This window comes from Cydia pomonella, chromosome 6 (genome assembly GCF_033807575.1).
Source record: "Cydia pomonella isolate Wapato2018A chromosome 6, ilCydPomo1, whole genome shotgun sequence".
NCBI classification, from domain to species: domain Eukaryota; kingdom Metazoa; phylum Arthropoda; class Insecta; order Lepidoptera; family Tortricidae; genus Cydia; species Cydia pomonella.
Window position 1 is genome coordinate 18138599 of NC_084708.1, and position 25456 is coordinate 18164054.

A 25456-nucleotide genomic window follows, 5' to 3' on the forward strand; every position below is an offset into this window, starting at 1 on the left:
ATCTAGAGGATATCCCAAGTGATCAGTAAAAGTTTTAACAGAAATTCATTTGGTCGTTTTTAATTTACGGCAATGCAAAATAATAGCCCAGCCAAACATAATTCATTAACTATATTCTTAATGCAAATGCACTTCACACTCAACTATATATCCTATCCTAACTTATATATATAATTTTTTTTTATACATTGCTTTATTAAAATACTCTAATATGATATTGTACACAAACTAAAGCACATACAAAAACTACACAGTAGGTACACAAATAATTTTATAAATTGCACTCCGTTCCGTCACATATACACATACACACCCATCTAACTTTTTCTTCTCTTCCTTTTCCTAATGTTTTGTCTTAATGTTTTTGTTTTGAAATGTGTTTTCTTATGTTTTGGTTTTATTACTAGGGTCCGACTGAAAACCAGCGTTGCAGTACATTTACTGCAACTTTATTTTGAGTCGAGCCCCTTTTTAACATCACGCTGTTTATATGTCAGTCAACGCATCTGAGTATTAAATTGTTTTAGTAGTTTTAAGATTTTATGTTCAAATGTACTAATGCGATATTTGTGATGTTAAATAAAACTTTTCTGTCTGTCTGTCTATGACTCCTAAACTTGATTTTTTCAATCTCTTTTTTTTTAATGCTTGACCAGTGAGTGCTGATATGGTAACATGTTATATATTTGTAATCTACTCAAGACGCACTTTCATTTGATACCCCACATGGTATGCATATTTCATTTCTTTTCTGGCGACCATCTTGAATTTGAGAGAGAAAAGTATTAATTATTCGAAGTGGTAATAGCAATTTTCGCATTCAGCGTTTGCCAAAACCCTAATATAATTCACTTATCAACTTGTTACATTATTTGCTTCTCACAGTCACAATTCTGAATTTATATCCCAGTCTATAAGGTAATAGTCACTGTTTAACACCGCAAAATCGAAAGTAACAGCCACTGTCATTACTGCGACCATCGTATTTCGTATATAGGTAGTCTTCAAAACTGCCACAGGATATAATACTCTCATGGTCATTTGTCATTCGATATGTCACTATGATATCATCATAGAGTTGGTTTGGGTTGTCGTTGAGATTCAAGATGGCGAAGACGTCTCGAGAATATTTTTTTGTGTTTTGCTCATTTATGTTGTTCAAAGTGTAGTATTGATAGCTTATTATGCAGTAAACTATCGTGGAAGTGTACAGTTAATGAAAAACTAATCTTGAAACGCGTTTAACCATGTTTTAATCAACATCCGGCAATCCATCGTGGCTTTTAGTAAAGTCCAGCTATCTCTTTACTAAAAGCAACTACCGAACAACGTCATGCTCTACGAGCACACTTAAAACTTACAACGAAACTTGACATTGGCAAAATCATCATAGATTTGATGGAAGCCATATTTTAAAAGAAGAAGAAGAGTTGGTTTGTGCAACTAGACGTAACGTGTAGGTACCTAGGTAATACCTACCTAATAATGTCAGTGATCCCAAGACAATCGTTTCGATCACCTTCGCCCGAGTCGTAACTCACGATATCAAGCATGTACCGCACGTAACCGCCGCCGTAGGTTGACCTACTCCATACTAATCCCATTAGATTGATCCCGTGATAAACTTCCGTAATAAATTCCTCACCGATCCGAAGATTAAATTTACTATTCATGAAATGCTGTCGTTTTAAGTTTCACTTTGCATACTCAACGGTTTTATGTAAAATATAAGACTTATAGCCTTTTTATATTGATGCCTTTTCAGTACATATGGTACATACGCCACAGACAGACAGAAAGAGGTGGGGGCAAATTGTCAAAGAGAAGCTGTTCCATAGAAGTGGCCACGACCCTCAGTGATGAGGAAACCGATCCAAGGAGGAGTAGGTAGATACGACATTACGTATCCAACATGTTCAATGTAGATACAACCTCTAGCCGCCCAGAGACCTATAATAAAAATCGGCCAAGAGCATGTCGGGCCATGCTCAGTGAAGGGTTTAGTAGTTACCATTCTGTCAGAATATGCCAAACGAAGGCTATTAATTGATATCATGTACATTATAAAGATAGGTTATTATTCAAGTAGGCATATTACAATGCGCTTATGAACGTCAAATAAAGCTACACCGGCTCTAACCCTACACCTCTGACCCGAGAAGATTTAAATCCCCCCTCAATTGGAGGAGGGTATCCCAATATAGACCGGCAAGAAAATAAGCGGGACACATCTTTTCAAAACATTACATCTTATAATTAACATGCATTAAATAAGAAAAATAAAATACAATTTAGATTACTATAGAAATCATGCATAAGGGAGTATCAGTACCTTTTTATTAAGAACAGAAGATTTTTGCAATAACTCAAAAACGGCTAGACCGATCATATTCGCTATAGTTTTCATTGAAATTGTTTACTAAGCTTTTACGATTTTTTCATATCTTTTGCACCCACCATGGTTCAAAGTTAGAGGAGAGCGGATGCATTTTTTTGGAGCGATTATTTCCTTAAATATAAACTTTATCAAAAAATGATTTTTGGAGACCCTTATTATTTAAAAGACCTATCCAACGATACCCCACCCTATTGGGTCAAGCAAAAAATATTTTTTGAAAAAATGTCATTTTGTATGGAGTTAACAGTTATTATTTTACCGTTCTGTCGCCATGCTTGATTTATGAATCCATGCCAAATTGCAGCTTTCTAACACTAACGGTCACGGAGCATAGCCGCGGACGGACAGACAGAAGGACATGGCGAAACTATAAGGATTTCTAGGTGACTACGAAACCCTAAAAAGATACCCTTTTCCTTTCGATTTCGAATTAAAGTGTGTGACAAATCAAAATTACATTTGTCTTGGCAAGTTTTGGTATGTGCGGTTAAAGTATATCCAATTTTTTTTATACATATATCATGACGGTAGCAAACAAGCATGCGGCCCACCTGATGGTAAGCAGTTACCGCAACGCCTGCAACTCCATATATGTTACATGTGCCTTGCCGACCCTTTATAAACCTGTACACTCTTTTAAATGTAATAGGTAATCTCAACGAAACTTGTACATAATTCTATTTTCGAAAAGATCGGAAATGGAGTTTTTGGATAATATCACGATAACATATTAAATATGTCCTACTCCTACTTATAAGTAATATTCATAATTTTAGGTTGTAAAACAATGACGTTGCCACAAGACATACTGGGTCTCATCTAGTAATCACTATTGGGTCCGTAGACAAAATGCCAATCGTTCACGCTATATATAGCGTATTTAGTTATCTCTCTCTATCACTCCTCCGTATTGATGCGACAGAGACAGTTGCGTTTCGTTCGCTACGGAGCGTTAACGATTTACATCTTGTCTACGCACCCTGATCACAATACTATCATCGTCCGTCATGCGGTCCGCGCGAGCTCTTATCACCACGATCTTAGCACTCGCTGTTCTTACTAAAATATCGTTCAAGTGAATATATTTAGGTACTTACATTAAGTTTTAATGCCGCACATGTACCGAGGTTCGTTAGAAAAAGAGAATTATTGGCGAGCTTGACTGGTACCAATCGTACTCGAGCGCAATTGACGAATATCCTTATTCTCTTCTTTTTAACTTATCCCAATTCTAGATGTAGGCTAGGCCTCTTTAATTTTGCTCCGACTTTTTTTTTATAATATAGGAGGGAAACGAGTAGACGAATCGCCCTGGTGGTAAGCGATTACCGCCGCCCATGGACACCTGCGACACCAGAGGGGTTGAAAGTGCGTTACCGGGGCATTTAAGATGGGAATATTCTCATTTCTTAAAGGTTTCAAACCACATTATATTGTCATACCAACGCTTTTTTAGCTTCCCTGATGGGCGAAACTTTTCCACATTTATTTTACCATATCCAATTGTAAATTCAGCACCGAAATTCCTTCGCATCTGCGATAAACCTTGCACGTAGAGCAAGGACGTTGCCGCGGGACGAACACAGAGTCTCAACCGGTGGTCCCGATACGATCGTCCGTCAAGCGGAGCTATTATCATGATTATCTTTACACTCGCTCACAGCGCGTTACGATGTGCTGATACCTACGTGTTTACGGCCGACTCTTTATTAAATGACGCTTGGCGATGGTGACCGCAAAAGTTTCCTGTCACATGAACAGTAACCCCCTTATTCATAAGCGTGTACTAAAGTTACGCTGCCGCTAATAATCGTTTGTCCCTTTCCATCATACCAATACGTCGGAAAGAGACAAACGATTATTAGCGGCATCGTAACTTTAGTACACGTTTATGAATAAGGGGGTAAGTATGTAAGCCGTGCCCCAGTTTCAACTTTTAAGTTACGATTAAGCTGAATGAAATGTTGAACCTAATGAATAAAATTCACACAAATTACTTAAATATATCATTTTCGAGACTTCTAACGTCAGTAGAGCTACTAAGAGTAGATTATGAAATTGGTTTTAATTTACGTGAAACTCAAATAATATAGGAATATTCTCAGTTATGGATGTGGGAGAGATGTGCAAGCAGGCAATATTGGTACCCCCCAAGGGTTCGCCAGCGATCCTAAAGCGGCAAGTAAGTATTACCTGATCATGACTAGCTCGACATACCTATACACCGTGTTTTTATTGAATTCCGTTAACTCCGGGGTATGGGAAAGTACGTTTAAGGAAACTAAATGGCATAGTTAATTTAAAAATTAAATAAATATATAATTTTTGATATTATTTTTATAAAAAGTAATTAAATGTTGCATATAGCGTTTTTGTAACAAGGGCATTACATTTAATTCAACAAAAGAATTGAAAACTATGACATATTCAATATAATTTAGAACATCAATCGTCCAAGATAGTACATATTTACGTTTAGTAGCAAATGTACACACTCGTACTAAACACTAATGAATATGTAAACAGGCCCCTAAGGCAAGTGTATACGCTCGTGAGGGCCTATACGATAAAAATAAATTATTGATTATCTCCTGAATGGAGTTCATTAGAATATCGGTGTCTTTGAGAAAGTTACTAATTTAAGCTCAAGAATGCACCCTTGAAATTAACGGAAATCAAAAAAACACGGTGTATATTCTTAAATACAGAGTGTTGTCCTTTCCATGTGGTTGAGACACCCCAAATAACTCGATTTAGATTTTGGTTACATTACGGTATTTGGTCAATCTACTGGATTCATTATACCTGCAGTCACCTATGATACTCTTCGATGTCCGCAAAAATATGTGACACGCACTTATGGCTCTACAAATAAGATCGTGGCAGATATTTTTGCTGACTTCGTTGTGTACTCTGTAGTTAGCAATGTATCGAATATTGCAAGTCCTTCTAAATCGGGCTTTATTGAGCTTCCTATGGAACAGGAAACAGGAACAGTGTCCATTTGTTAAAATAGTGAAGTACATTTTTTGCATAAAAGCATTTGTGTAAAAAAAAACATGGGTGAAGGGTACGACGACTTTATTAAATAGGTACTAAAATATATGATCTAAAATAATAACGCAAATTTGACACAAATTGTCACGGATATAATATTATTATACAGGTACCAGACCGACATGGTAAATATAACTATGCATCTATTATATCCAATCATTGAACTAATTAACGACTGTGTAGTTGAGTCAAACTTCTAGGCCACTTTTTCGGTTTTAAATAAAAGCCAAAACCCTAGAAACTACTGCTACTGATGGATGTTAAAACTGAGATCAACTTGATTCTGCTGTTTATATACAGGTGACCTTAGCCATTGGACAAACCCTGAAATCCCACGTAGGGTTACTTCTCAGGAATGCTCTGACGTTAATATTTTTTTAATTAGAACAAAAGTTATAAAATTATTTTTTTCGAACAAAAATTATTTGCAATAATCGACAACGAAAAGAAACACACTGTGTTAATCTTTGGCAGTGTTTTTGACAATTTGTTCGACACATTTGATAATGATGACATTTTTCAAAAGTCAGAAGCTTATTAGTGTCATAAATAAAGAAGATAATCAAAAAGGTCGAAGAAGGTTTCATACTGTTCTTTGAGGATATTATCTTAGGAACTACTGACACATACAGGCTGCTCCAAAGAAAAAAATGGTAATTTGTTAATTTCATCGAAACCGCTACACCGGTTGTTATGATACTTTGTACACTGGTTCTAAATACCCTAATGCATATGTACATTTCGGCTTTGTCCAATGGCTAGAGACACACTGTATATATATATGGCTTTGAGTTACCACGTTATTTTTGACCACGATAGTCAGTAACTGAGCAAGAGTACTGACCTGACTGCTGACCTTTTAATTAAACAAACAAATTCCGTATCTTTCGTCGTCAATTCAATATATTCACAAAAAGTCCAGCAATTTTACTCACCACATTGAACACAAAACTACAAACCAACAGTTATAACATAACACGATTTTTGAAGATGTCTTGATTTTGATACGATGAGCATACGTAATGCATATTGCCTCGTTTTTTTTATGTGCAAGAATTTTGCTTCAACTAAACAGCCGTTATGACTATGTACAATTGCATTCGAAATTTCATAATAATCACTCCCTTTTACACTTCAAATAAAACAGTATCAATCCGGACTAGCTACTTACACAAATACGGCGCTTTGCCATTATATTTACACGTAGAAGTAGTTTCACATAAAACGATGATCGAAGAGTCGTTACTAGCCAAAACCATAATGCTATTAGCGTCGCATCGAATTTGTATTGGAGCATCGTTAAGAATGGCTTAAGGGCCACTTTTTCGAGAACCAGATAAATATATAAATAAGTAAACCCGCTTCTTCGTGTGATGATACCAATTTCTTTATATGTCAAGATATTTATTATAAAATAGGAACATAAAAAACAAACATACTGCAATCGTAAGATTATATATGCATGATCTTAAAATAAAGTGAGTGAATGGATCGGGTAACATTTACTATTTACACAATAAGACACTGAACGTCATTAGATATAATATTATCACATTTAGATGTACTATTCATGAAAAATCTTTCAAAATAATTCATTAAGTTATTTGCACGCATACAATATTGTTCTCGGACCTGAAAAGAAAAATATGTTAAAGTACTTTTTTATGAACAGAAAGTAATGTTATGCATAATACAGGTCGATCTACCAAATTCAAATGTACAATTATCATATGACAGGACGTCACTTATAGGGTATATTTATATTTTTAGATACTCCATAGCAAGTTTGTTTAACCCTCGTGCCTTGAAACCCTCGAAACGTGCCTATGAACCCACTTTTCGAACTTTTCGCTTGCTCGGGTATCAAAATTAGCACGAGGAGTTAAACAACAATTTTGCCCCTTGTAAAACAAATAACAATTAGCATTGCCTACATTGATAAAGGATAAAAAACTTACATTGACGGGGGTTCGAAATTCTCTTATTTTTTTTATTAAATATCCATTGTATTGTAATGTAATGGAATTAATTTACGAACGTTTCGACATTGACAAAAAAAAAATGCTCATAAGTTTATTTATCCTAACATCGCAGTTATATAGGTAAGTAGGTAGGCAGTTATCGTGTTAGTGGGATGGTGCAAGTGACGCTTAGTTAACTCTATAAAAGTTTAAAAATAGATAGATTGCAGTACAAAAAATAGTATCTACGCAGGGCCTTAGGATGATAAAGTGACTTCCGTTTGTAATACATCAAATACAGGCCTACGATAATAATATACTCGTTTGGGGTGTAAATTTAACTGCACAAATATTTGTAAATTCTACCTGATTTTTTATTGTACTTGCAATTAATTGTTTCTGGTAAATAAAAATCTTTTTTTTTTGAAAGCAACTCGAAGTTATGATAAATTTCTAACACCTAGGCGCCCGCTGATTGGATTCAGAACGGAGGCCGGAGGTGCTTTATTGACTATGAGCGAAGTTGATGGCTAGGGAAATACTAACGACGCCAACGTACGACGTGGTGAAAATATGAACTTTCATGGGACGACCTCCTGATACTATTTGGCAGCTGCCAACTGTCAAATAGGCAATATATCCCACCCCCACTAGGGGGCGCCACAGTCATGCACGGAGCGAATAATAGAGTTGTAACTCACTTTAGCTGAGCTCGAAGCCGGCGCCGGCCTGTATGGCGTAGAGCAGCTTCTCGTGCAGCTGCTGCTCGGAGTGGAACTCGGGCAGCTTGAGCAGGTTCATGCAGGTGGACGACGACGGCAGCCGGTCCGACGCGCCCGCTGACTGGATGCAGAACGGCGGCTGGAGGTCCTGGACACGAATACCCTCATGTCAGTAGGTATATATTTGAGTTCTTACTTGTAGCAAAATGTATTTTTAATCCCTTGACTGGAGTAACTACTATATAGATCGTGTCATTTAGGAAAATGAGTGACTTGACTAGTAATATCATGTTATTAAAGGTTAGATTTGACAAATCTGCGCGTCATCGTGGATGACACGAACTATACATATCTAACTTTGTCAGAAAAAAACGACCTAGAGGTTTCAAATTTAAATAGCTGTCCGACTGCAGCTGGCAAGTAAGCAGCTATTAGGGAATTAAGAATCAACTGTTATCGCAAGGTACTTCCATTGTCATTGTTAAGTCATCTAGGGTTTACTTTATACTGGCAATTTTATGAAGGTAATTATTAACCTTTTGACCCCCAAAGACGTCATATGACATGCGCGGCTACAGCCCAATATCTACCTTCATGCGTACCGACAAGGTTCACGATTACGCGCCGCGTACGATAGGCGTGGCCTTCAAAAGGTTAACCAATCAATTCAGTCCGTACGAGTGGATACAGCTGCCATGTGCCAAATAAATTCACATATCAATCGCTGATAGCTGACGGTCCAGTGTCCAGTGTTTACACTGCCGACCAGAACTTATAGGAGAAAACCTACGCCAGCAAAAATAAAACTAGCTCAGCTTAGCGCTTATCTAGTCGTCAGTTTTTCTTTCGTTAATCTAAAGGTAAAGTGCGAAAAATACCTATCCGCACATGTATCGTACAACGTTTTACAGTTGGCCCTTTAAATGTTCGACACAGTAACTTAATATGCTAATTTTCGCACTAGTGCTATAAAGTAGCACCATATGTACTGTAAAATGAATCTTTAAGGCCTACCTTGAAACCCAATAGCGGTGGCCTCGAGCAGCTGGTGACAAACTTGAGGAGCTGCCGCCGCTGCGCGTCGTCGAAGTTTTCCACCACCTTCCAGAACCACTGCACCGTCGGGTGCGTCGCGGAGAACCCACCTGCCCAAAACAATAAACGCATTTAGCTTATTAATTGTGACATCGTTGAAGACGCACATCAGAATCGTAGTAGTAATCAACTAAATCGACATTTTGTGCGCCATTCGATCCTGCAGGTCGAGCACTTGCAACGTAAGGAAAAAGGTAGCTCCATTTTATATTACTTACTAGTAGCAAAGATAATTTGAAATTATTAACCGGGCATCGGCTAAAGTTCGTGGCACCATCGCTCGAAATGATGCCGCCATACCTTTGGCCTTTGATCTATTAGATGGCGCAATTTTTTGTTATTTAACAAATCAAGTCAAATGGCGTTCTAAAAGTTTTAATCATGTGTCGAAAGATGGCAGTAATTTTACTGTGGCTACAAAGTTTTGTTTGACAATTCACCTCTTTCTCAAATTTTCTTTGTCATATTCACTACCGTCATCAGTTCTTATCGAACTACCTTATCTGCCTGATAATAAGAGCGATATCTCACCGGCATATTGCGTGTGCGCCCTCAGATCGTCCAGGTCTATTGGCACCTCCGCGCCCGATATGAGCAGCTGAAGTTCTCGGCATGAGAACATTCGAAGCCACTCCGCATTTACTACTGATGTTAGACCACGTTTGAATGCGTTGCACTGCGACCTTATTTGTCTAGGAATAAGAAAAAATATTTTTCGTAAGTTACAAAAGGAATTGGAATAAAAATGATTTATTAAAATGCATTAAATAAATAGTATTCACAAATATTGCAGCGGTTTACCTGTTTAATTTGTAATCGGCTACTAAATGAATGTATTCTATCCTATTTTCAGAAGTAACTGGAATGTTAGATCCGCCGGGTTTTAATTCTTCTATCTGTAACAAAATTAACACGATGAAAATTGTTATAATTAATTCGCACCCGAGTCGCAACCTACATAATATGTAAAAGGTACGGATAGTATACGGATGCGACGTTACGCTAACATCACCATATGAAATGGTTGGACTATTTGCGCGATTACAGAGGAAGAATTCGTAGTAACTGTATTATTATGTCTTTCCCATCACGGAACAATGGTGTTCCGGACCTTTGGGAGGCGTGCGCGGAGCCGAAGCCAACACGTAGAGCCCCGTTTGACACTTTAATGAAATGTAAGGGGTACACCTAGCGGATGTTGCCCTTGCCCGCGTCATGGGACGCACGCAGAGGCAGCACCCGCCAGGGTGTAAGGACTATTTGAGAGTTGATGGAATCTAAAACGAACTGGGCTATTGGGTGAAAGCGATGGACTAAATACTGGGCTATGGGATAAAAAACCGGACGCCTGCCTAATAAAACGGTATTCAATTTTATTTCCGGCAGACGGTGACTCGCCCCCACAAGATGGGCCCCCACAAAAAGCGACATCTAGGATGGCTCAAGGGCAACACCGGTGTGAGCGGCTCAGGGGTGTCGAGAGGTGTACGCCGCTTTCTACCCAGTGGGCAGCCACTGTGCCAACTCGCGTCTTATGCAATTTTTCACTTCCACCCCTGGAGCTTATAGCTCTAACGACTCCACTCTGGCCGGCCGGCTAAGGCAAGCCAAAGGTAGAGAATCCTGTCCCGCCCACCCTCCTTGCGGGTAACAGAACTGGTACAGGTACGTGAGGTCGCTACTCCCAAACAGCTCGCCACAAGCTGCCCTGCGTTGACTGATTGCACTGGTAAAACCAGCAGGCGATGGGGTCGTCACATCCCTACGCCTATTATTATTATTATTGGGGTGTTGCATGCCTTTGAATGCCACGTCGACCAAGCAGTGATCTATTATGACGGCTCTTTAGAGTTCATTACTAATGCCTGTGGAATCCAGGAAGTTCCAGATTCTTTGGGCCGTAATGTTCTGGACCTCATAGGGTTGCAATACATGCCGCCCTAAGTAGGTACTTTTTGACATTAGTGGTCCACAGGAACAGAGAATGTGCATTGCAGTCTCCTCTAACTCCTGGCAGAACCTGCATGTCGCATCTTGTTTCTTTCCAATTTGAAACATGTGTTTGTTCAACTTACAGTGTCCAGTCAATATTCTAGTCACCGCGCAGGTTTTGTGTCTTTTGAGCCCTAAAAGCTCCTTTGAACCCTTTGATTAGAGCTGTCGAGTGTTCTTGTCCTTTAGTAACTGTAATACAATTGTGCTACAAGTCTAGGTGTTTGCTCACCCGTTGTTCCCCCAGCTCGTCGCTGACTATCGTGAAGTCCAGCCCCAAGTCAGGCACGTCCTGTCTCCGATGCGACTTCAGCATGAGCAGGCCGCGGTACAGCGCCGGGTCTAGAGAGGCCAGCGCGTGTACGTCGGGCTCGCGGGACGAGCACAGCTTCCCGAGGAAGAATTCGGCTAACGGCAGTTCCACTAGTAGGTTCTCGTACAATGCCTGCAAATTTAAGGTTATTGAAATTGTTTATTTGGTGAGCAATGAAAAACTGGAAAAAATAAATAAAATTCACGCGGCTAATATGAGTTCGAAACTACATGTCTCGCTATTACAATACCAGTCGTCAGAATAAAGTTTGTATGTTATATAATATAACTGATAATTGTCGACAGTGCAGAAGTGTAAGTGGAAATTAGATAAATCTGTATATTTTGGAATGTTTCTTGCTAGCATGTAAGGTAACATTCAGAAAGAGTTTTTCTAAAAAGCTACTTAGCTCCGAGTTCCCATTCAATCTTAGGCTATATATTTGGCGGACAGATTTTTATATTCATAGCTTTTACCTTTCCAAGCATTCGGCCAACGAAATAGTAATGCATGGGGAAATCGTCGTACAGTAAATGTACACCGGGATTGGGATACAGCATGTTGTCTTTCGTCAATCTGAATAAGCCTCTGTTGGGGTCGAACGCCGATCTGAAAGGAAATAATAGGTTAAGAAATATAATATTTCAACTAATTTTTTATCTTTTCAAACCCGAAATTACAATATTGGTGTGAATATTTGTGGCAGCGGCCGGCAAAACGTCCTACTTTGTCGCTTGCCATAAGGACGAGATTTGCTTGTATCTTTATACAAATAACCTGCCAAGGCATCCTTATGGCAAGCGGCAAATTGGGACGTTTCACCGGCCGCGGTCACATTTTTTCACAGAACAGAGTAACACAATAAGTGCCTGTTTCGCAATGTCCAAGTATTGGATAGTTGACAAATAAATTGACTGCCCGGTAAAAATGTCTACAAAAATCTCCCAGTTAACCTTATTTGAAGATTGTGAAACGCCAACGATGACTTTATTCGTCAGATAAGTGGCAAATAGCTTATTTAGGAAAAGTCCTGAATAAGCTATTTGCCACTTATCTGACGAATAAAGTCATCGTTGGCGTGTTTCACAATGTCCAAGTAAAGACTTGGACATTGTGAAACACGCCCTTACTCATATGAAATATTAACTTTCGGGCAGGACAACAGCCGTCAATTCTGCTAGATTTGGATAAAAAAGGAATTTACAAAATCATACACGTCTTTTTTTTTTTCAATATGACTAATGTAACTTTAGACAACACTGGAAAGAACATAACTTGTTTTATTGTACCATGACGTCCATGACCATCAGCAAACACTATTCATATTGCAACAATGTATGTAAAATAAACTCAACTAATTTCAGAAAATTATATATCTTACTTGAGTAGCTCTGAGAGGAATTCCCTAAACAATCCGCCGCCGTCGACGCCCGCCTCCTCGGCACCAGCCTGGTTGATGAGCTGCACGCGCAGCTTCAGCTTCATGTCTGGCTCTGGAACAAATGGAGCAATACACCGCGCTGTTTACCGATACTTTATAACTTCAAGTTCTTCTTTAGCTGTAGAGTAGATCATCTACGATTCCGCCATTGAATAAATATACATAAATTATAATACTCTTACTACCCCACAAGGCACAACAATCGTATGTCAATTTAGAAATCTGATTCATTTCTCGACCTTGTTTTCGCGCGACTAAAGACACGTTCGAACGATTTCTCTAATTAAATTAAAAGAATACGATTAGTGACATAAACTATAAGCTCTGTATGATCATTTATACACAAATTCCCAACGATGTTGGATATTCCTAAATCCCTAGAAATGCATTTTCATCTGGATATAGTTCGTGCCATCCACTATGACCCGCAGATTTATCAAATCTAACCTTTAATAACATGAAATTACGAGTCAAGGCAAGCGTCTTAGTAAATGACACGATCTATGAACTTTAAAAACTTTTCAGTTTATACTAAAACAAAATACGGAGTAAAATATACCTTTGCATTAAACCTACAATACAATACAATACAAATCCTCTTTATTGCACAACCTCAGAACAAATGTACATGGAAACACATATAATACATGAACCGACCGTGTATACTCGTATTTCATGGGATATCTATTGTTAAAATTTAAATTATTGTACAGCGTATCTATTGCTACGTCATTATTCATTAATTTCATTGTTATTTTAAAAGCGGGAGTATTTGTAACGTTTCTCAAGTGTAGTGTACGAATTAGTAATGCAAATGAAAGCTGATCAAAGTCGACTTCTGTAGATTTGCCTTCATTCGCTGACCAAAATTATAAAAATATAAATTACAATGGAGGTAATAAAACAGGTGTAGACTTTTGTAAAGCAGAAAAAAGAAGATTTGAATGGATTAAGCTGGGGACCCAAAACCACCAAGCTTTGAATATAGTCTCAAATGGCCAAAATCAACGATAGTGACAAAATATTCATCAGTACCTAATCAGAGTAATCAGTTAAACGTTAGAGGTAAAGAAAAACACCAGTAATACTAATTTATGGACTTACCATTGTCAGGACTGAGTTTGTCAAAAGCATCTTCATACAGATGCGTCCGTCGTACGCTAATGTTTATTGAAGGTCCCTCATTGAAGTTTGACATCTCATACCAGTGGTCGTGTTTTTCTCTGGAATTATTACATTACAGATAAATTCAGAGATAACTAATGAATATGTAGTTATATTCATTTTATTTCATACAAATGCAAAGAAAAACTATGAATTTAATATGTAAACTTACCTAACAAGTAATCCTTGGAAAATAAGGACTCTCGTGGCAAACGGAACCACAAACGGGATTTCTCTTAGAATAGTGACTGTTCGGAGCTCTTTGATGGTTAGCGGTGGCCCCTCGTCTGCAAAAAAACATTAAAAAATATTTGATACATATTCCTGTTGTTACGTTGTGCTACACCTACAGATTTTTTTAGCAATGTTATTTGTTTGAATTCTGAACTAGAGATATGTACTACATGGTAACACGTGTACCTAGGACTCGGCTCACATATCGCCTACATAAAAAGTTAAACGTGGTCCCTAGAGACCTTCGAATCAGCTAAAGACATACGCTTTTTGACACACCTACCTAGGTTTTCCCTTTTCCCGGGGGCTTTTCTGGCTCTCTTTTCTGATTTGTAATTGCCATTCAAAAACTGGCACGCTCGGGCACGTACAGTACACACACTCACCCTGGTCCCTCGCGTGGTGCAGGTACTGCGGGCGGCGCAGCTGGCGCGGGTTGGGGCGCACGTGGGTGCCGGCCACCACCAGCACCGCGGCCGCGCCCTCGGGCACGTACAGTACACACACTCACCCTGGTCCCTCGCGTGGTGCAGGTGCTGCGGGCGGCGCAGCTGGCGCGGGTTGGGGCGCACGTGGGTGCCGGCCACCACCAGCACCGCGGCCGCGCCCTCGGGCACGTACAGTACACACACTCACCCTGGTCCCTCGCGTGGTGCAGGTGCTGCGGGCGGCGCAGCTGGCGCGGGTTGGGGCGCACGTGGGTGCCGGCCACCACCAGCACCGCGGCCGCGCCCTCGGGCACGTACAGTACACACACTCACCCTGATCCCTCGCGTGGTGCAGGTGCTGCGGGCGGCGCAGCTGGCGCGGGTTGGGGCGCACGTGGGTGCCGGCCACCACCAGCACCGCGGCCGCGCCCTCGGGCACGTACAGTACACACACTCACCCTGGTCCCTCGCGTGGTGCAGGTGCTGCGGGCGGCGCAGCTGGCGCGGGTTGGGGCGCACGTGGGTGCCGGCCACCACCAGCACCGCGGCCGCGCCCTCGGGCACGTACAGTACACACACTCACCCTGGTCCCTCGCGTGGTGCAGGTGCTGCGGGCGGCGCAGCTGGCGCGGGTTGGGGCGCACGTGGGTGCCGGCCACCACCAGCACCGCGGCCGCGCCCTCGGGCACGTACAGTACACACACTCACCCTGGTCCCTCGCGTGGTGCAGGTGCTGCGGGCGGCGCAGCTGGCGCGGGTTGGGGCGCACGTGGGTGCCGGCCACCACCAGCACCGCGGCCGCGCCCTCGGGCACGTACAGTACACACACTCACCCTGGTCCCTCGCGTGGTGCAGGTGCTGCGGGCGGCGCAGCTGGCGCGGGTTGGGGCGCACGTGGGTGCCGGCCACCACCAGCACCGCGGCCGCGCCCTCGGGCACGTACAGTACACACACTCACCCTGGTCCCTCGCGTGGTGCAGGTGCTGCGGGCGGCGCAGCTGGCGCGGGTTGGGGCGCACGTGGGTGCCGGCCACCACCAGCACCGCGGCCGCGCCCTCGGGCACGTACAGTACACACACTCACCCTGGTCCCTCGCGTGGTGCAGGTGCTGCGGGCGGCGCAGCTGGCGCGGGTTGGGGCGCACGTGGGTGCCGGCCACCACCAGCACCGCGGCCGCGCCCTCGGGCACGTACAGTACACACACTCACCCTGGTCCCTCGCGTGGTGCAGGTGCTGCGGGCGGCGCAGCTGGCGCGGGTTGGGGCGCACGTGGGTGCCGGCCACCACCAGCACCGCGGCCGCGCCCTCGGGCACGTACAGTACACACACTCACCCTGGTCCCTCGCGTGGTGCAGGTGCTGCGGGCGGCGCAGCTGGCGCGGGTTGGGGCGCACGTGGGTGCCGGCCACCACCAGCACCGCGGCCGCGCCCTCGGGCACGTACAGTACACACACTCACCCTGGTCCCTCGCGTGGTGCAGGTGCTGCGGGCGGCGCAGCTGGCGCGGGTTGGGGCGCACGTGGGTGCCGGCCACCACCAGCACCGCGGCCGCGCCCTCGGGCACGTACAGTACACACACTCACCCTGGTCCCTCGCGTGGTGCAGGTGCTGCGGGCGGCGCAGCTGGCGCGGGTTGGGGCGCACGTGGGTGCCGGCCACCACCAGCACCGCGGCCGCGCCCTCGGGCACGTACAGTACACACACTCACCCTGGTCCCTCGCGTGGTGCAGGTGCTGCGGGCGGCGCAGCTGGCGCGGGTTGGGGCGCACGTGGGTGCCGGCCACCACCAGCACCGCGGCCGCGCCCTCGGGCACGTACAGTACACACACTCACCCTGGTCCCTCGCGTGGTGCAGGTGCTGCGGGCGGCGCAGCTGGCGCGGGTTGGGGCGCACGTGGGTGCCGGCCACCACCAGCACCGCGGCCGCGCCCTCGGGCACGTACAGTACACACACTCACCCTGGTCCCTCGCGTGGTGCAGGTGCTGCGGGCGGCGCAGCTGGCGCGGGTTGGGGCGCACGTGGGTGCCGGCCACCACCAGCACCGCGGCCGCGCCCTCGGGCACGTACAGTACACACACTCACCCTGGTCCCTCGCGTGGTGCAGGTGCTGCGGGCGGCGCAGCTGGCGCGGGTTGGGGCGCACGTGGGTGCCGGCCACCACCAGCACCGCGGCCGCGCCCTCGGGCACGCAGCCCCGCACCGGCCAGGAGCCCGAGGGCATGAAGCACAGCCGCGAGTCCCGTACGTATAGCGCGCGGAGGAGGTGCGTGCACACCTGAAACGATACTGTACGTTACAAAGACCGGGGAAATAGGAATTCTCGGCCAAGTAATTAACAATATCTTGCCCAAAAAATGCAAGGAAATTAAGGAAAAGGTTTAGGTATTCAATTTTATACAACTTAGTTGGTTCATAAAGTCTGTCAAAATGGTTTATACTGATAAAAAAGCTATAGGTACATTTCCCTTATTATTCAGAAAATAGTGTATCCAATTAGCGTACGTAGTTAAGAGTCCGCAGCAAGCACGATGGAATTTCAACTCCCATTCACATACGAGTATATAAGGTTTAAAAGCTTATTTAATGGTAAATAACTTACTAATTTAACGTAATTTACAAAGAAGCACCTGTAGATTTTCATAATTTTATTTAATATTCGAAAAATGTCGTAAAAAAATAGAAAAGATTCAGAATGGCGGGTGTACCTAAATAAGAATAAACAAAAAGCATACCATCTTTTTGTACCTAATTTGTACTATTTAGTACCTCCTTGAAAAAAATTGTACCTGCCGATACCTACTTAAAGTTATTGCCAAAAAACAGTACAACCGCAATTCTGACTGTCAGAATGGCAAGTGTATTTTATTACGCAAAGATGATATGATACGATTATTGATAAATTATATAAAAAACTAATTTTTGTACCAATTCAGTACAGTAAGCTGCCGAGCTCTGCACTTATTGACACGATCTTTGGTTTTCGCGGTAGGCACTCTGTCCCCTACAGTTCACACACGCTCTCATTTAAGTACTTACATAGTTTTTCTTAGAAATAGTCCTTTGACATGTCGCCTGGCCTTACTTAAGACATAATTAAACTTAACAGATTAAACGTGAAAGGTGGCGTAATAAAAATAATTGTACCAGTGTTTCTTTTTTAAATGGTAGCGCCTGCAAAAGTGTGTTAGCAATGAAAAAGTAAAATGAGTAAAACATGGAAACCACAAATAAAAAGGTTAAATTCATAAATTAATATGATGGTACAAAACTGGTACAAAATTTTGGTTTTTATAGAATTTATCAACATTAGTGGGATCATTGCGTAATACACCCGCCATTCTGATAGTCAGAATGGCGGGTGTACTGTTACCAAAAAAACAATTTAGTCATTACCAATTTTTTTTTAAGCATATACTAAATAGAACAAATTAGGTACAAAAATATTGTATACTTTCTGTTTATTATTATTTAGCTATCTATCTTTATTTAGATACATAATTTATGTGTATTTTCCTGCCAACCCTGCTACTGTACATGTTTTACCGTACCCTAAGTTTGAAGGGTATTTATTAGCCGAAGTACAGACTTGCCGGAGAAGTAAATGCTGGTGATAAAATATTGGTCTAATAAAGTAGGTTCAGGTTCATACAAATAAACAATTAAAAATATTTTATTAAAACCTTTGTATTACATTTTATCAGCGAAAAGAGTGTATTCCCTGCGGGCACAGATGAGAATATGCGCTACATACAAATCATTCCCATCTGTGCCCGCCCCGTATGGCGGTGGTCACGTGGGGTGAGCACAGATGGGAATACACCGCCAAAACTTTTATGACAGAACTTATGGACTGACTAAGTATTAACTATAGATCGTGTCATTCACGACGACGCGTGCCTTGACTCGTATTGTCATGTTATTAAAGGTTAGATTTGACAAATCTGCGCGTCATGGAGGATGACACTAGCTATATAGCAGCGTTGCACAGCTGCTACTTCCCCTCATGAGGTTACCAAAGATTGTGTCCTGACCTTAAACAGGTGTGATCGGACTTACCAGAGCTTCAGGCACAAGGCAAGGAGCTCGGAGAACTCGTTGGTTTATGTCCCATCATATGGGTTCAGTATCAGTGCTAACCTTAAACAGGTGTGACCTGACGGACCTTTGACTGCCGGCCAACTCTATGGGCTCGCCGACCGCGTCTCTCGGTATTGCGTGTATACAGCCGGCCGGGACTTGGGATAAGCCAGTCCTAGCAGCCCGAGGCAGACTTGCCCGAGCGTCGGACACAAACCACCGTAGTTAGATAACTCGAAGGCGCGGCTAACCCGTCTCACGTGATAAACATTTAGTATCAATTCTTACCTTGAATAAGTGTGACCAGGCCGGCGTCTGACTGCCAGCCAGCTCTATAGGCGCTCCAACCGCATCCCGGTACTGTGTATTGACCGCCGGCCGGGATTCGGGATAGGCCAGTTCTACCAGCCCGAGGCAGACTTGCCGGAGCGTCCGGCACAGGCCGCCGAGCTCGGAGAACTCGAAGGCGTGGACGCGGCCGCCGCCGCCCGTGGTTAAGTGAGATACGCTGATGTCTGTAAAAGGCATGGAAAGTGGTGGCAAAAAAGTCTTATTTGGCACACAGGGTGTCGTGTTCAGTCTGGATCAAACAACGGTAAATAATAGAGGACCTAACTAATAACTACCAATTTGCCCCCTCGTAAGTTAATTCAACGAAAATAATGATTTCAGAGAAATTTGGCTCCTTGCATTGTAAACCATCAGACTTGTTTTCAGTCAAATTGCTCTTACTTAAGGGCATCATCGACCTTCGTTATAGATTAAACAAGCCGTGTATAGCCGTTTATATTCAATAGTACATTACAGTACGTTTGACCATTACAGATGTAGTGAAGTCCTTTCCCATCGTATTTTCTCTGAAATGTTCGTTTTTATCATGCTACTTCACTCAGTCTCAGTACAAAGAATAAAGACGCTAACTAGCTTAGTACACTGACCGTTATTAAAAATGGACTCGCAGCTCATCTTATCATCATCGTCCACGTCCCTGCAGAACTCCGTGTCGTGCAGCGTTCCGATGAGCAGCGAGAACAGCGCGCAGAAGACAGCCAGCGGCGCCAGCAGCCTGTGCACGCCGATGACGGTGGACTCGGCGCCCATGCCGCGGGACAGCGCGGACAGGAGCGGCGTGGCGGAGCCGCCGAACGACGACTCGTGGCTCATGTGGCTCAGCCAGTGCCACAGGCCTCGCAGGAATATGGGTTTAAACGCCAGGGTGTATAATAATCTAGAAATTAAGAAATCGTGAATACATCACTTGATAACATTTGATAACTGCCACTGCTGCTGCTGCTGCTACTGATAATAATATTGACCGTCTTCTAGGAATTAATCCCTTTAACTTTGTTTACAGGCTTTGTTAATTCTCCCCACAAAACAGAGCTAGTAGGTAGTTTAATCTAATTGTGGTCAAATCGAAATTTGTTGATTTACGTTACTTGAAAGCAAAAACCATCCTATCCAAATAAGAAGTACTAAGCACATAGCTAGCTAGCCTTCAGGGCACGGCAAAGGGTACACAACATATCTCATCATCATCTTCCTAACATCGGCGCGGCAGTTTACCAAAGCTCACTTGGAGAGCTTGGGGTCCGCTCGACAACCTAAACAAGCTTAGCTACGATAAACCCAAGAAATTCGAACGATTGATATGTAAATTCATTACAACTCAGATTCAAGGACTGCTGCAAGAGGGACTTGATCTGCTTCGATATTCATCCTCACAATTGGGAATCTCAGGCTGAAATGAGGCCAGAGTGGCGTCGAGATCTCAAAACGGGTGTAGACAAGCATGACAAGGACTGGTTAGAGAACCTTAGGCAGAAAAGACTCCGCGCTGCTAGACCTCCTCCCTTGGACTCTCGTCATGTTTGTGATTGCTGTGGCAGAAGATGCCGCTCTGGTATTGGACTCTTCAGTCATCGCAGACGTTGCAATCAACCTCCCCGCAACACCTGATTTTACCCGACGCTGCAACAATCATCTGCTATAGATGTGGTGGCCAATATATATATATACAACTCACCTATATTTATGCAACGCCATCCTGTGACTCAGCAGCAAATTGTGACAGATCTTCGACAAACAATCCAAGAAATCCTCACTAAGGTCACTCTCCGTTATCTGCGAGCACGTAGTCATCACACATCTATCCGGCTCATTGAGAATTTCTATACAACGAGTGAGCAACATCTGCTCTCGTACAGAAGTAGGATTAGGTTCTGTCTCACTGTCGCTATCGTCATCTTTATCTGCCGCAGTCTCTTGGCTGTACAGTGAGTCTTCATACTCGTAAGTTATTTGTTTATTGCACACGTTGACCGTGAGCTGGGCTATTATTTTAAGGTAGTCTAGGACGATGGGATTGTTTGGCAGTCTTGTGTTGTTTATATTGCGGATTTCATTCGCTGCAAGAGAACATAGTATAACTATTATAGCCAAACAGTATAACCAAATTACTATGAGCATTTTTATTGCTACATCGGTATTCGTATTAATTACACAACACATTAAATATTTAGTAAAATTAAAATACCAAAGTATCATCATTATTCATCATCATTATTATCATTTTATAAGCATCACAATGAAATTATTTAGAATAACTGACAGAGAGGTAGGTTCGATTTGCATTACATTGTAATCTACTTTATTTTGTGTAATAAACTTTATCGTCTTGATGGTAATTTATAAAACCAAAGAGAATAGAAACATGCATCAAAAACCTGACAAGTGCGAGTCGGACTCGCCCACCGAGGGTTCCGTACTTTTTAGTATTTGTTGTTATAGCGGCAACAGAAATACATCATCTGTGAAAATTTCAACTTTCTAGCTATCACGGTTCATGAGATACAGCCTGGTGACAGACGGACGGACGGACGGACGGACGGACGGACGGACAGCGGAGTCTTAGTAATAGGGTCCCGTTTTACCCTTTGTGTACGGAACCCTAAAAATTCGGATATTAAAACCTTGTATTCCGACTCCGACAAAGTTCACGATGACGCGCCGCACACGATAGACATGGCGTTCGATATGTAAATTTTTAACATAATGGGCAAAACATACCAAATCCAGGAGGTTCTAGCGAAAGTACAGAATGCAGTAGCCACGAATCGTTGAGCACTCTCTTGTTGAATATTGTCTCATCCTGTAGACACTGCATCAGTGACAGGAATGGGAACTTTCTCCTGTCCACGGAGAGTGCTGGTATTATGTACATCTCCACCGGCTCGGGGTATGGGTTGCAGAGGAATGCTGATGCGAATTCTGACATAACCATGTTACTAAAAAAAGATAGAAAACAGTAAATAAAAGACCCTTAGTCGAATATACTCGACAACTAAGCACTTCCACACAGAATTCGCCCATCCGTTTTAGGGTAAAAAACATTTTACATATATTGCGACTTTTAATATTGTTTATTTTTATTTAAATTACTTATTCGTCTTTATGCCGTTTAGTGGCACTCCCCAGGGAATCACCGCGTAACCAATCATAATACAATAGCAACCAACATCAATTAGTCGGGATTCCCCAGCAGGATAATGAATGTATTTGCATGACTTTTGACTCACGCACTCAAGATCAAATAAAACATACAATGTAATACCCCTCTCCCCCCCTTCCGCTAGTCCTAGGCCTTCGGCAACTTGTCCGTCAGGGGTCAGGGCACCCTATAGAGGAGTAGGTCGGTTGCTGTAGAGCAGGCTTATTTGAATTTTGAATATTTTACTTACTCATATCCACTGACGTCAACATGCGTGGTCAGATTCAGAGGTCTCTGGATAAGGTCCAGTAGGGCTCCGCAGAGAGGAGTGGGAGGGTTAGGAGAGGGCCCGTACAGCGGGGGCGTCTTCCGGCATAACAGCTCCCGTAGCTCCGTAAAGTAGCCTGAAGAGGACACATATGGTAAATTTTGTGGTTATCACCTAAAGCAAGCTGCAACTGTCTCAAAAATGCATTCTATTCATAAAGTGGGTACTCATTTCGCCAGCCGCGTACGTTATATGAAATAAAAAAAATTGTTTGCCTCTTCTCCATCATTCTCATAGATCAGTTTACTAGCCTATGGAGAATATGGAGTTGCGGAAAATCTGGTGTTACTATGAGCTACTGCTAAGAACAATGAACACTTTCTAATTACTTCATGCTTCAGATTTTTTACAATATCTGGTCAAAAGATGTGCAAAAGCATTGCAGTAGTGTCAGTGTTGCCAAAGTATGGAGTCCTACTGGTTTATTATATATTAGTGATTTTCAAAATTATCCCAATTAAGAAGTTCCCCTCTCTCTCTCTCTCTCTCTCTCTTTAACCCATCTCTACCCTTTGTGTGTAGGCCTCCTCTATTATACACCACTCGTCTCGGTTCTCTGCGACCCGGAGCAACTTCTTCCCTGCAGTTCTTTTGCATGTTGTCGGCCCAAAGCAATGGAAGTTCCACAATGAACCTTATTTATTTTCCTTCAATGGTACATGACTATTTTAAGATCTAATAACTGAATGAAAATTTGACTTACCTCTTTTTACTAAATACAAAAATGTACCAGCAACATTGCTCAAAACTTCATCAGAGTTCATAGAATTCTCTGCTGAATTGACAGATGTGAATACTTCAAACATTCTGAGTGGCACTGCTAAAGGTACCTGTAAACAGCCAGAAAGAAATAAAAACTTTATTGAGAAAAAGGTTTATGCAAATACATGCTATCAAATAATTCACATTCATATATATATTGTGTCACATTCACACCCAAATTGTTAAATACACATATGTGACATTATCTATGAAAACGGACCTTATTGTCGATAGCGCTTACGCCGCACTGCGTAGCGCAGCGTTGTTTATAATATAAGAGCATCGTTGATAATGGCGTAAGCACCACCGACAACAAGGTCCCTTTTCATAGATAATGTCACATATCATGGTGCTATTAAGTTGTCCCACTGCTGGGCAAAGGCCTCTCCCCTAGTCCTCCACAACCCCCTATTAATTAATCAATATTTCATTAAATTTAAATATTTAGAGCAACTCGGTGATAAGATTAACTAAAACTAAATGACAGATAATAGTTTACCCATACCTCTGATCCGTCCTTTAACAGCCGCAGGTGAAGGATAAGCAGGCGTCTTATTTGAATATAACAACCTCCATTTTGAAAAACTTTTCGCCATTGTTTTAACAACAATTGGGAAACTGACACCTGTAACCAATCAGAAATTTGGCAACCAGATATTGCAGCTTACCTCTAGCGTATATAGCTATTTTATCGAAAACTTTATTTTATTAATTTTTAAGTCATGTTTTTTGCTCTTAATTAATTATTTTTACAGCTTCAATATTTCATTTTTGTAAAAAAAATAATTTTTATACACATTAAATGCTGATTCTATTATTCTTTCAACAAACATACCACTCATTGGACAATTCTGACAAACAAACTTGTTATTGCTTAGTTTTTATATATTACATTGTCGCCAGTCTTTCAAAATTATATCACATTGGAGCCCCACTTAATGAGTCAAGGATAATTATTGTGCATACAGCCTATTCATAAGAACTAAATAAACTTTGCTCATCCAGTAAAAACTTGTTTACAATTAGTTCGAACTCAGTATTCAGAAACAATGAACAATATATGGTCTACTACTGTTAATCACGTACCAGTCTAGAAGAATCCACTTTCCCATCATAAAAGAACAGAATTTTTACAACCAGTGCACACAAGAGATCAACATCATCAGCATTAACTTTAGGGAATATGTTGTCAAACTCCTCCCGCTCACTCTGCTTGCAGTGCTTCCTAGTCAGGTAACTTCTCACATATGCTTGGATTTTAATAGTGCTGTTGAGGCGTTTCCTGTGCTCCTGTAACAATCATATCTATATTTTAATTTTATGATGTACACATTGATATATTTCAGTAATTAAGGAAGGAAAAAGGTATAATATTTTTTATTTGGAAGTCATGTATTAAATTGTGAGCTAGATATGACTTAAAGATGAATTAGTACGAGGTTTTCTCTAGCATACTTAGTAAATTAAGAATCATGAGATTCATAAGTGTACCTCTCGTTTTTGTCTTTGTTGTTGAGTCTGGAGAATGAGAGCGTCTCGGTTGGTTTTGCGCTGAGCACTGGCACCGGACAAGTTTTGTTGCGGTTTACGCCGAAAGTCCCCTTCAAATGAATACATTTCTGAAAATAAAAAGTCTAAATTGCAATAAAGGAGTCGAATAGTAAACAAAAATCAGCTGAATGTTTCCTTCACACATTCTTACCTCATAAATTGACAATTTTACCAACGCAGTCGCATACCTCACAAATGGTTATTATTTTTTGCCTAAGAGTGTTAAAGACTAATTCAATTCATATCATAATAAGTTAATAAAGTTGATTCATGGAATAAATACAGCAATTACACCACCCTTCGTCACAAAATGGGAACTAGAATTACAAACATTTGATTGGATTGTGGCTCTACTGTCACAATTCAGAGACCATAGAATGATTTGTCAAATTTGTTTTGTCATGTGGGCTTGTTCCGGTCACTGACAAAAACGCCCATGTTT

General features: G+C 42.1%; 1 protein-coding gene across 1 annotated transcript; it reads right to left on the minus strand.

Annotated features, from left to right (window-relative positions):
• Window positions 1-5462: 5462 nt before the first annotated feature.
• Window positions 5463-25385, minus strand: LOC133519178 (ubiquitin-protein ligase E3C). The gene is made up of 21 exons (XM_061853142.1): window positions 25166-25385; window positions 24955-25082; window positions 24550-24753; window positions 23969-24088; window positions 23405-23531; window positions 22624-22777; window positions 21953-22170; window positions 20910-21291; window positions 19822-20111; window positions 19172-19398; window positions 16889-17081; window positions 14316-14430; window positions 14084-14202; window positions 12920-13031; window positions 12015-12147; window positions 11458-11670; window positions 10035-10129; window positions 9765-9925; window positions 9153-9283; window positions 8118-8286; window positions 5463-7087 (listed from the first exon to the last, which is right to left on the minus strand). The coding sequence occupies exons 2-20, from the start codon at window positions 25078-25080 to the stop codon at window positions 8119-8121; spliced, it is 3288 nt and encodes a 1095-aa protein (XP_061709126.1). The 5' UTR covers window positions 25081-25082; window positions 25166-25385; the 3' UTR covers window positions 5463-7087; window position 8118.
• Window positions 25386-25456: the final 71 nt, after the last annotated feature.